The following is a 12,740-nucleotide window of genomic DNA, read 5'->3' as shown; positions in this document are numbered from 1 at the left end:
TGTTACAATATTTTTTTGTAACAGTCTCTAAAAGATGCACCTTTCTCATCATTTATTACCTTATTTGTTAAGCTTTTCACTATAGCACAATTTGTCATATGTTTGAGGCTCAACCACAACTCTTTGCAGGCTACTGGACTAATTGATTCAGACAGTTGTGTAGTAATGTGTTCAAGATTACTTTGCAGTACCATTTGTGTATACCTTTGGTAACATGTGTAGTTGTCATTGTCAATATTAGCCAAGATAAACTCTCCCACTACTATTGTGATATGATCACCGTATATCCACACAAACAAACTAATGCTAATTTTGAATGACTATGACCAGTTTAGTGAATTTGGCAGTTAGTATAAATATTAAAGTAATTATCTAATGTCATTACCACCAATTACTCTTGTCCATGATCGTTTGCAGTTGTATATATTTTAAATCTAACTGAACTTAATTTTTTTATTCATTTAATGTTACACAATTTCTGTGACAAGCCATTACAGATTTCTATCTGTTTTAGCATACAGAAGTTTAATTTGGATGGAGTAAATTTCATGGGCATGTGTATTTCGGACAGTGCATCGTACAAAAACTAAATAAATGTGACCTCAATCTGTTCATTTTATCAGATGCAGTTTACGTACAGGATATCGACCGAGCGAGGTGGCGCAGTGGTTAGACACTGGACTCGCATTCGGGAGGACGACGGTTCAATCCCGGGTCCGGCCATCCTGATTTAGGTTTTCCGTGATTTCCCTAAATCACTCCAGGCAAATGCCGGGATGGTTCCTCTGAAAGGGCACGGCCGACTTCCTTCCCCATCCTTCCCTAATCCGATGAGACCGATGACTACGCTGTCTGGTCTCCTTCCCCAAACAACCAACCAACCAACAGGATATCGTTGTTTCTGCATGTGAGAGGTGTGACACTGACCATAGTAAAGAATTGCTAGGCAACTTACATAGGAAGATTTACATTTTCTATGTAGATGCATTTTACACATTACCCTCTGATGAAGATATCAACTAGGACAAGATGGCAGAGAGCTTCTAATCTCCAGGCAGAAATGGGTGGGATATGCAAAACTAGTCCAATGGTTGTTTGGGGAGGGGGGGGGGGGGGAGGGAGGGGTGGTGGTGCAGCATGCTGTGACCAGTAAGAACACTGTCCTGACACTCAATAAAATGTGTATGCGAAGTGACATTCATATACCTGTACACTTCTCGGCTCTCCTTTGTTTATACTTCAGACTTTACTCTCAGTTTCTCAACCGGGCTTATGACTACGTGTCTTCTATTTTGGGTACAATTTGGTTCTTGATTCACTTTGTAAGCATTTCAGCAGCATCTACACCCATCTGTGCATTGTTTTTTCTGTAGTTCCACAGCTTCAAACCAGGCTTGTGCAGCTCTGCTGCTATTTTAAAACTTATGAATATATACAGGGTGGTCCATTGATTGTGACCAGGCCAAATATCTCACGAAATAAGCGTAAAACAAAAAAAAACTACAAAGAACTAAACTTGTCTAGCTTGAAGGGGGAAACCAGATGGCGCTATGGTTGGCCCGCTAGATGCCGCTGCCATAGGTCGAACAGATGTCAACTGCATTTTTTAAAATAGGAACTCCCATTTTTTATTACATATTCCTGTAGTACGTAAAGAAATATGAATGTTGTAGTTGGACCACTTTTTTCGGTTTGTGATAGATGGCACTGCAGTAGTCACAAACATATGGCTCAAAATTTTAGACAAATAGTTGCTAACAGATAGGTTTTTTAAATTAAAAAACAGAATGTAGATACGTTTGAACATTTTATTTCGGTTGTTCCAATGTGATACATGTACCTTTGCGAACTTATCATTTCTGAGAACGCATGCTGTTACAGCGTGATTACCTGTAAATACTACATTAATGCAGTAAATGCTCAAAATGATGTCCGTCAACCCCAGTGCATTTGGCAATACGTGTAATGACATTCCTCTCAACAGCGAGTAGTTCACCTCCCGTAATGTTCGCATATGCATTGACAATGCGCTGACGCACGTTGTCAGGTGTTGTTGGTATATCACGATAGCAAATATCCTTCAACTTTCCCCACAGAAAGAAATCCGGGGACATCATATTTGGTGGATGTGTGGGCCATGGTATGGTGCTTTGACGACCAATCCACCTGTCATGATATATTCTATTCAATACTGCTTCAGCCACACGCGAGCTATGTGCCGGACATCTATCATGTTGGAAGTAAATCACCATTCTGTCATGCAGTGAAAACATCTTGTAGTAACATCAGTAGAACATTACGTAGAAAATCAGCATACATTGCACCATTTAGATTGCCATCGATAAAATGGGGGCCAGTTATCCTTCCTCCCATAATGCTGCACCAAATATTAACCCGCCAAGGTCGCTGATGTTCCACTTGTCGCAGCTATCGTCGATTTTCCGTTGCCCAATAGTGCATATTATGCTGGTTTACGTTACCACTGTTGGTGAATGATGCTTCGTCGCTAAATAGAACGCATTCAGAAAATCTGTCATAGTCCTGTAATTTCTCTTGTGCCCAGTGGCAGAACTGTGCACAACGTTCAAAGTCGTTGCCATGCAATTCCTGGTGCATAGAAATATGGTACAGGTGCAATCAATGTTGATGTAGCATTGTCAACACCGACGTTTTTGAGATTCCCGATTCTCGCGCAATTTGTCTGCTACTGATGTGCGGATTAGCTGCTACAGCAGCTAAAACACCTACTTGGGCATCATCATTTGTTGCAGGTCGTGATTGACATTTCACATGTGGCTGAACACTTCCTGTTTCCTTAAATAACGTAACTATCCGGCAAACGGTCCGGACACTTGGATGATGTCATCCAGGATACCGAGCAGCTTACATAGCACACGCACATTGGGCATTTTGATCACAATAGCCATAGATCAACACAATGTTGACCTTTTCCGCAATTTGTAAACGGTCCATTTTAACACGGGTAATGTATCACAAAGCAAATACCGTCCGCACTGGCGGAATGTTACGTGATACCACGTACTTATACGTTTGTGACTATTACAGTGCCATCCATCCCAAAGTGGAAAAGGTGGTCCAGCTAAAACATTCATATTTCCTTACGTACTACATGAATATGTAATAAAAAATGGGGTTCCTATTTTAAAAAATGCAGTTGATATCCATTTGACCTATGGCAGCGCCATCTAGTTGACCAACCATAGCGCCATCTGGTTTCCCCTTTCAAGCTAGACGAGTTTCGTTCTTTGTAGTTTTTTCATTTTACGTTTATTTCGTGAGATATTTGGCCCGGTCACTATCAATGGACCACCCTGTATAGCTCCACTGCCATCATAGTGCTCTGAACCATTTACTACAGAGTACAAAAGAAAATCCAGTATTTCAGAGATGGAGGCTACAAATACTGCTTTTGTGGGAACATGAAAATTCAGGTACATTACCTCATGCAATGAAAGGTTTCAAATGTTGTAAGAGAGGGAATTTTTTGGCACTATGTAAGGGGGACAAAGCAAGGGGCAAACTTCTGAAAATACTGTGTAGTGTGTTCCTAGAACGGCAAGAGACTAAGCAGAATTGTGTGCTACAGAAGTGCTAGCTAGCAGTGCAGTGAATGTAAGGTAGCACTTTGTGAGTCACATTTATTCAAAATTATCATATGGAACAAAAAATTGCACTATAAAAGCATCCCAAAGAACATTCCTTACATGTTATATGCTGTGTTGTTTGTTGTAAAATAATTGCTTATGAGCTCTACAGCACATGTATTTTTTTCAGAACCGTTACCCTTCTAATGGGGTAGTGGTCTTGTTTCTGGCACATGGATTAGTGAGTGGGACGGGGAGGGGGGGGGGGGGGGGGAACGAGGAAAGTGAGCAGAAGCCCCAGAGCAAGAGAGAATGAAATGATAAACCTAAAAATAAGCATTATTAATATGTGAGAAATTGGGGACTGGGGTACAGGTGACAAGGTGAGGTGATTAAGTGTGGACTTATTATGGGTAGGTTAAGAAAGAAAGATGGTTACAGTTTTCTAGTGTAACAGGGTACATGTGGACATTGAGACTAGAAGGGTTACAGATCCACAGGATCTTCAGGAGGTATAATTCCTATCTGCAAAACTTAGAAAAGGTGATTATCATCAGGATCCAGATAACATGGCTGATCAAAAAGCCATTGGAAGTTCACTGCATTATGCTGAGCAGATTGCTCTAAAATTTGGTTCCTGATTCTGTTTTTTGTCAAAATATAGCCTTGACCGTTTGTGTATGTGACTAGTTGATTGCATCCAGGAAGAAAGCTGTCCAATGAACACAGCTCCATAGTTATAACCTTGTCACAGAAGACTGTGTGTGTGTGTGTGTGTGTGTGTGTGTGTGTGTGTGTGTGTGTGTGTGTGTGTTTTCTTACAGTACCTCTAGTATGTATGCTTTAGATTCTCTTTGTAAAATCTTTTCATTCATTCTTCTGACATTTCTGTCTCAGGTGGCAGCCAAATGAAACTCCAGAAACGCTCAAGATATATATGTCAGCAATTCTTAAATCAGACTTAACACTTAGTCCAGTGGGAAAAAATACTGAGTGTTACCGTATTTATGAAGCAATGTCATTAGGAAGTGTCCCTGTTGTAGAAGATGTTGTTACTCCAGGAAACTGTGATACGACTGCAGACTCTCCACTAAGGTTATTGAAGCAGTATGGGGCCCCAATTATTTATGTTAAAAGCTGGCACCAGCTTCATATTGTGCTTCACCAGGAATCACAGTTGACTGTTGAAGAAAAAGCTGCAAGGAGAATACAAGTCACTGAGTGGTACAGAAATTTCAAGACACACATGAGTGCCTCATTTGTTCAAGTAATTGAAAAGAAATTTTTATAAAAAAAATATACTTTTCATTTTGTATATTCCAAGTTACAGTTTCTATATTCTATTGTTCAGTATTAGCAGGTAATTTTTGTGGAACTAATATTTCTGGTAGATGATATTTAAATAGAGTTAAGAACCTTATATGATCCGCTGTTGTCATTGTGACAGAAAACCAGAACAAATTTATTACTGTATATGAAAAAAGGTGTTTGTGCTTTTTGCTCTTGAAATACAAAGTATGTGTTTGCTAAAATTTATTGTTTAAAGCAACAAATGTACATACATTTTATCTAATGTGCCAAATAGGAAAAAAAGATAGTGTGCCACACTTTGTTTTGTTTATCTTCAGTATGTTATAAACTTCTTGATTTGGTATTTTTTGTATGTTGATGTAGCTGATTTAATAACACCAATAAAATTTGTCATGGGTGGAACCCAGCTTTCGCATGTTGTGAAACTGATGGCATGAAGTCAGTGATCATACACTTAATATTAAGCTAGTTTTTATAGATATGAAAATAGAAAACTCTGGGTGGAAGGGAAGAGTAAAGATAGCAACTCATCCTACAGTTGAAGTGTTGAGCGGACAGTAGGAACATAAACAACATTGGGAACATTAATAAGCTTTCAGTGCCTTCCTGCAGAGCTAAGTAAAACAGAAAACACCCACCCACCCATCCACCACACACACACACACACACACACACACACACACACACACACACACACACACACACACACACGAGGTGTGTGTTGAGAAGTGTAGTGGAGAAAAGGGGAAGGGTGAGAAGGGTAGCTGATGGCTGGAAGAAAGAATCAGAGATTAGAATCTTAAAAGGGATAGTTAGAAAGACAAAGAACATGCAGAATGTTCTGTACAAGTCACATTCTTTTTGATGCCATTTATTATAGACAAATAATGGCTGAAGTAAACCACTTACAGTTTGAAATTGAGAGCAACTTCCTTAAATCATGAGTGGTCCTTCATCAGGCACTATCAATTATTTTTAAGTTACTATTTTTAAAGTTGGAGACAAAAACACTAACTACCACAATAAAATAACAAAAAATTTTGTAGCCCATAGGATAAGACTAATTAAGACATTTACTTTTGCAGTTATATGGAATACATGTCAGAGGCTGAGATGTAATGTTCTGTGCAATGTTCACATGCCCAACCACTGCTGAAAATTTCTATGTAGTAAATACTACAAAGCACTGTTTTTATTCAGAATAGATTTATAGATTTGACTTCATCTGCAACACTGGAGTGCAATATTTGGTTACCTATGGAAACTGGAATTTGAGCCACTTCTCATTTTGCACCGGATGGTCAAGAAGTCGGAAACTATCAACACCTTTGTGACATGTGGGTGATAATTCCGTATCTAACATTTTTAACTTTTGTAGTCCTGTCTTCCTCAGCTGCTTGGTAATGTTATGGTATATTGATAATTTTTAGTTTTGAACTGTCTAACTACAACTGAATAAAAAACAATTTTCGTGCCATATGCATTTTGCCTTTATTCTCTGCAAGGCATTTTCAGTGGCCTGAAATATGTACATATTTTTACTATTTAGTTTATCTCGTGGGGCAATGTCTCTCTATCCAACCACCAGAATTGTTTATAACCTATAGATAAATTGCCCCAAAATGTAAACTAAATAGTAAAAATATGTACATATTTCAGGCTATTGAAGATGCCAGGTAGAGAAAAAAGGCAAAATACGTACAGCATGAAAATTATATCATTCAGTTGTAGTTAGACGGTCCAGAAGTAAAAATTATCAATGTACTGTATTTCTGTATCTCTTTATGGATCGCCTAATACTGAAATGGTTAAAACCAAAACAGTTCATTGTGTGATAATTAAGATTTTCTAGTTATTTCTATACATCAGATCTCACACAGATAAAAACAGTTTGTTTCATCATATGTATCGAAGCATGTGGTCTTCAGAAAATGCTAATCTTTCATATTGAGTGTTAAACATTTTTCAAGTGAAGAAAATACATAAAAATTGTATTCAAATGTATATTTGGAAAATTAAGCCCTTTGTTAATCCATTCAGACATTTAAATGATTTTATTCAGTTAGTTATGGAAATCTTACAGTTTTCACAAGATTTTGTTTCCAGTACTCAGTACATCTTTTTCTGCCAGTGGTATGCTGTGCAGCCTGCTTTTGTGTGTACTGTATGATTACTTAGATATCACATGTGGTAGGTACTTTGATTGATAGTGGTCATGTTGTGACTAATTTTCAGCAGAGTGCATACTTCACCTAAAGTAGAAATGTTTCACCTCTAGTTGTAACTGCTTTCCTGTAGTCATGTTAAGAAAGGAGCATTAAGAACTTTGACCCTCGAAAGAACATCACACAAATTTCCCAAAAGGGTGTTTCATAGGCAGTAGTTATGTGCAGTGGCACAGCTGGTAGGGTTTTATATCAGTAGATGGAGAGCTTCCTTATTAGTGTGACTATTTTCTGTGTGGACTCTTCCATCAGTTACAATCTATGTATTCCATCAATATGCATCAGTTTTAATATTTATTTTCCTATGCTCAATCCACTCTTGAGACACCTTCTGTATGTTACAGATTCATGCAACTTGTGTTTGAATACAGTGCCTGCAATCATTTACCAATTGCTTACACATGATCAATCATTTCTCATTTTGATGTGGCCTTCCTCAGCAGTCAGATGAAAACATTGATCTACATTATTCAAAGTGTTGCTGAATAATGGCTTATTAATCAGGCATCACCATCATCATCATTTTCACCACCACCACCACCACCACCACCACTATTTATGTTAGCCCAGTACTTAGCCATATCTGTAACTTTTCCTTTAGGAGTGGTCGGTTTCCTGACCGATTAAAGAACTCGGTAGTGAAGCCACTTTATAAAAAGGGAGACACTGATAATGTTGACAATTTTAGACCTATTTCTATGCCATCGGTGTTTGCTAAAGTTATCGAGAAGGTTGTATATACAAGGTTACTGGAGCATTTAAATTCACATAATTTGCTGTCAAATGTTCAGTTTGGTTTTAGAAATGGTTTAACAACTGAAAATGCTATATTCTCTTTTCTCTGTGAGGTTTTGGATGGATTAAATAAAAGGTTGTGAACGCTAGGTGTTTTCTTTGATTTAACGAAGGCTTTTGACTGTGTTGACCACAAAATATTACTGCAGAAGTTGGACCATTATGGAGTAAGGGGAGTAGCTTACAATTGGTTCGCCTCTTACTTTAAGAACAGAAAGCAGAAGGTAATTCTCCGCAATATTGAGAATGGTAGTGATGTTCAGTCCCAATGGGGCACTGTTAAGTGGGGCGTTCCCCAAGGGTCGATGCTGGGGCCACTGCTGTTTCTTATTTATATAAATGATATGCCTTCTAGTATTACAGGTGATTCAAAAATATTTCTGTTTGCTGATGACACCAGCTTGGTAGTGAAGGATCTTGTGTGTAATATTGAAACAGTATCAAATAATGTAGTTCATAAAATAAGTTCGTGACTTGTGGAAAATAATTTGATGCTAAAACACAGTAAGACTCAGTTTTTACAGTTTCTAACTCACAATTCAGCAAGAACCGATATTTTGATCAGACAGAATGGGCATATTATAAGCGAGACGGAACAGTTCAAGTTCCTAGGCATTCGGATAGATAGTAAGCTGTTGTGGAAAGCCCATGTTCAGGATCTTGTTCAGAAACTAAATGCTGCTTTATTTACCATTAGAACAGTATCTGAAATAAGTGACACTTCAACACAAAAAGTAGTCTACTTCGCATATTTTCATACGCTTATGTCGTATGGTATTATTTTTTGGGGTAATTCTTCTGATTCAAAAAGGGTATTTTTGGCTAAAAAACGGGCTGTTTGAGCTATATGTGGTGTAAGTCCGAGGACCTCTTGTCGACCCCTATTCAATAGTCTGAGAATTCTGACATTGCCCTCACAGTATATATTTTCTTTAATGTCGTTTGTTGTTAGCAATATTAGCCTATTCCCAAGAGTTAGCAGCTTTCACTCAGTTAATACTAGGCAGAAATCCAATCTGCATGTGGATTGCACTTCCTTGACTCTTGTGCAGAAAGGAGTGCAGTATTCTGCTGCATCCATTTTCAATAAGCTACCACAAGAACTCAAAAATCTTAGCAGTAGCCCAAACTCCTTTAAGTCCAAACTGAAGAGTTTCCTCATGGCTCACTCCTTCTATTCTGTCGAAGAGCTCCTGGAAGAGCTAAAAAATTAAGCAAATTCCAGTGTTACATAGTTGATTTTCTTTATTTAAACTTACGACTTGTCACCTGAATATGTTTTTTTTATATTTCATTTTATCTGTTTCTAATATCGTGTTATAATTTCATGCATTGACTCGTTCCATGACCATGGAGACTTCTCCTTAATTTGGTCCCATGGAACAATAAATAAATAAATAAAAATAAAAAACCACCACCACCACACACTGACATGCAGTATCCATAATTGCGCATACTAGTGTATACAGAATTGTGTTTAGAAATGTATTCCTGTATCTGAAATATGAATAAATATAGTGACCTTAATCACATCACATCACATCATATCACATTTTACCCCCCCCCCCCCCCCCCCCCACACACACACAAAACCACAACCATACCACTTAGTTCATCCATTGTTACTTTGATTTGATTCCCCATTCTCTTTTATTGAAGAAAGGTGGTGACATAAACTGTTAAATCTAAGATGGCAATGGAAAGTACTAGGTGGAATGTGAGTTGTAGAAAAAGGTACAATAGACCTGCAGCCCTTCCTTGCCTGTCGTAAGAGGTGACTAATAGGATTCTTTTTATTTGGTCATTTTTTTACCTTGGTATTTTGACTATACTGTGGACTTCCTAATGTTTTAGATTTTTGACGCTTTTTCCCCTCACATTTTTTGGCTTTTTAAATTCTGGTCCCCATTTTGGGTTTGACCTCCACTTCCCAAATTTTACAGAAGTGCGGACCACTTGGGAAAGGACACCTTACTGTCATGCATTAACTGTCCACTATGCACTGTTATCTTTTGCACCTACCAGTCAAGTGGATCTGCCTCTGCACCTGAAATCTGGCATAGTAGCCAGTCCATCATGGTGTGGTTGTCATGTACCCTCTCGGAGGTAGCCCCTGACAATGCAGGGATCACACTGCTGATGCCTGGTACCTCCTCGTGTTAGCTAAGGAGTAGGTACCTATCAACTTTGGGGTACTGGGACTTCAGGCAATGGCTGCTGAGCCAGGTGGCCTTTGCATTGGCGGGATAGTGCCCATAGGGAGAGCCTGTGATCAGAGTGAGTGGCATTGGGGTGGATGGTCTGCAATGAAATTGATCAAACTTGATGGCGGCTGTGCCAACACAGCTGTCTCAACAGTCAGAAACAGTGATTTTAACACAGAGGTTTACAATCTTATGGCATTTCCATTTTTGACCATGACTCAAGATGAGAGCCAAATAAGGAGAAATGGAAGTGGACAGTTTGCTGAGTTTTTGGTTTGTTTCCAAACTGACGGTTGACCTTTAGCTACAACGAAGCCACTGTTTTTTCTTGAAAATGTTGGGGATTGATTTGGGGAGGTTTCAGAAATAAAAAGTATGAGAAATGCATCTTTGCTGATCAACACATCGCACGCCAACCGATCACATGCACCTCAGGCGTGTGTAAAGATAGGAGATGATAGGAGATATACTAGGCACCATTTCTCCTCATAATAAGCTCAACAGAATCGAGGTGTTATCCTCCATCTGGGCAAAATGCTACAAAATGATGAAGAGCTGCATACTAATCTGACACGGTGTGGAGTCCATTTTATTCACCACATCCAGAAGGCAACCAAAGATAATAGAGTGGACAATGGAGCTTTTATCCTGGCCTTCAGTGGCAACATTTTACCCAAGAAGGTTATGGTCATGGTTTATAAGTGTGATGTCAGGCCTTATCTTCCTCCTCCGATGAGATGTTTTACATGCCAGAGGTTTGGACACATGTCCTCCCACTGTTCTAGTGACTCTATTTGTTGGGCATGTGGACAGGCATCCCATGAGGGCACCCGTTGTGACCAACGATCCCTTACTCCCCAGCTCATCCCAACAACAGCTATCAGGGAACATTTCAGGGTGCTTCAATGGCGCAAGCACTATCCTTCAATGCATAATTGAATAGCATTCAAGAGACTCCAGGTGAAAATGTGATTTTTAATCAAGAAAAGGAAGCAGGAATGTTGAGAGCAATATGTATCATCTGTGCGATCCTACACTCCATCTTCCCAAGTATGGAGTAATCTCCATTGCATTTGTGGCTGTCTACCACCCACAGCGGCTCCTGGCATTCTTGTCAATGGTAACATCTGTACTGATTCCGTGGTGCTTGCCGACTGTTTTGAGGCTCACTTCGCTGAAGTATCTGCTTGCAGTAATTACCACCCTCATTTCCTAACCCATAAAAATCTTGCTGACTGCTGCCCACTATCCTTCCATGCACACGACTCTCTATCATATAATGCTACTTTCAATGAATGGGAGCTTCACAGTGCTTTGGCAGTGTGTCAAAATCGACCCCTGGACCTGACAAAATCCACAACCAAATGCTCAAACATCTTCGTGGTGACATCATGCAACATATTCTCAGACGTTTTATTTATATTTGGCGGGAAGGAAAATTTCACTCTCTATGACATGAGGGTAGTATCATTACTGCCCTGAAACTGGGAAAGGGCCCACACATTTTAACTAACTACTGGCTGATCTTTCTGACAAATGGTCTGCATAAGCTATTCGAACAAATGGTCAACTGCAGTTGTTGGTGGTGCCTTGGAGCTGGAAGGTATATATCACGAAGGCTTTTGGGCCTTCTAGTCCACCACAGATCGCCTAGTTCATTCGGAATCTGCAGTGCACAATGCTTTCACACATCACCAACATCTGATTGCCATGTTCTTTGACCTACAGAAGGCATATGATACCACCTGGTGACATCATGTCCTGTCTTCACTGCATGAGTAGGGTTTCTGGGGCAGTATACCCATTTTTATCCAGAATTTCCTATCTCCGATTTTTTCAGATTTGGATAAGCTCAACTCTCAGCAACAAATATGTACAGGAAACTGGAGTACCTGAGGGATTAGTTCTGAGTGTAACACTGTTTGCTATCACCATCAGTGGCATCATAAATGCAGTGGCTCCCACTGTCTCTCCGGCACTGTATGTGGATGATCTTTGCTTGTACTTGTGTGCTCAGCATCACTGCGCACTGCAGAGTGTCAGCTTCATGGGGCTGTCTGGAGAGTACATGACTGGACTTTGAATCATGGCTATGTTTTCACCTGCAAAATCATAAGTTGTGCATTTTTGCAGGCTGTGCACATACACCCAAAAATTTATCTTAGTGACCATTTACTTGAAGTTGTTGAAACTTTCTGTTCTTGGGTATTTTATTTGAGGAGAAGCTAACTTGCCTGCCACATGTCCACCAGCTCAAGTCCACCCACACGAAGAAGCTAAATGTTCTCTGTATCCTTAGTAACTCCTCATGGGACATAGACCACATAGTTCTTCTGAGATTTTCAAAGTGTTTATTTTATCCCACTTGGACTATGGATGTGTTGCCTATGGGGTGGCAGCACCATCCGCACTTAGATTGCTGAACATTGTTCACTGCACTGGTGTGCAGTTGGCAATGGGGGCTTTCGTACAAGCCCTGTTGTTGACAGCCTCCTGGCAGAACCCAGTGCCCTACTGCTGCGGGTTAGACGACAGCAACTTGTGGCTGATTATGCAGTCACAATCAGTCTGATGCCTGCTCAACCATGTCACTCAACTCT

The 12,740-nt window shown here is 39.6% G+C and overlaps 1 protein-coding gene across 2 annotated transcripts in view; it reads left to right on the top strand.

Annotated features, from left to right (window-relative positions):
• LOC126184709 (ribitol-5-phosphate xylosyltransferase 1-like) overlaps positions 1-5,318 on the top strand; it is a 41,458-nt gene extending 36,140 nt beyond the window's left edge. For both annotated transcript variants that reach the window (XM_049927230.1, XM_049927229.1), the window contains one exon: positions 4,503-5,318. In XM_049927230.1, coding sequence (XP_049783187.1) covers positions 4,503-4,896 — 394 coding nt within the window. In that variant the 3' untranslated portion in view covers positions 4,897-5,318. The remainder of the gene's footprint in view (positions 1-4,502) is intronic.
• The last annotated feature ends 7,422 nt before the right edge of the window (positions 5,319-12,740 follow it).

Source organism: Schistocerca cancellata, chromosome 4, assembly GCF_023864275.1.
Source record: "Schistocerca cancellata isolate TAMUIC-IGC-003103 chromosome 4, iqSchCanc2.1, whole genome shotgun sequence".
Lineage (NCBI taxonomy): Eukaryota > Metazoa > Arthropoda > Insecta > Orthoptera > Acrididae > Schistocerca > Schistocerca cancellata.
Note: the sequence above shows the minus strand (reverse complement) of the source record. Positions and strands in the feature narration are given on the sequence as shown.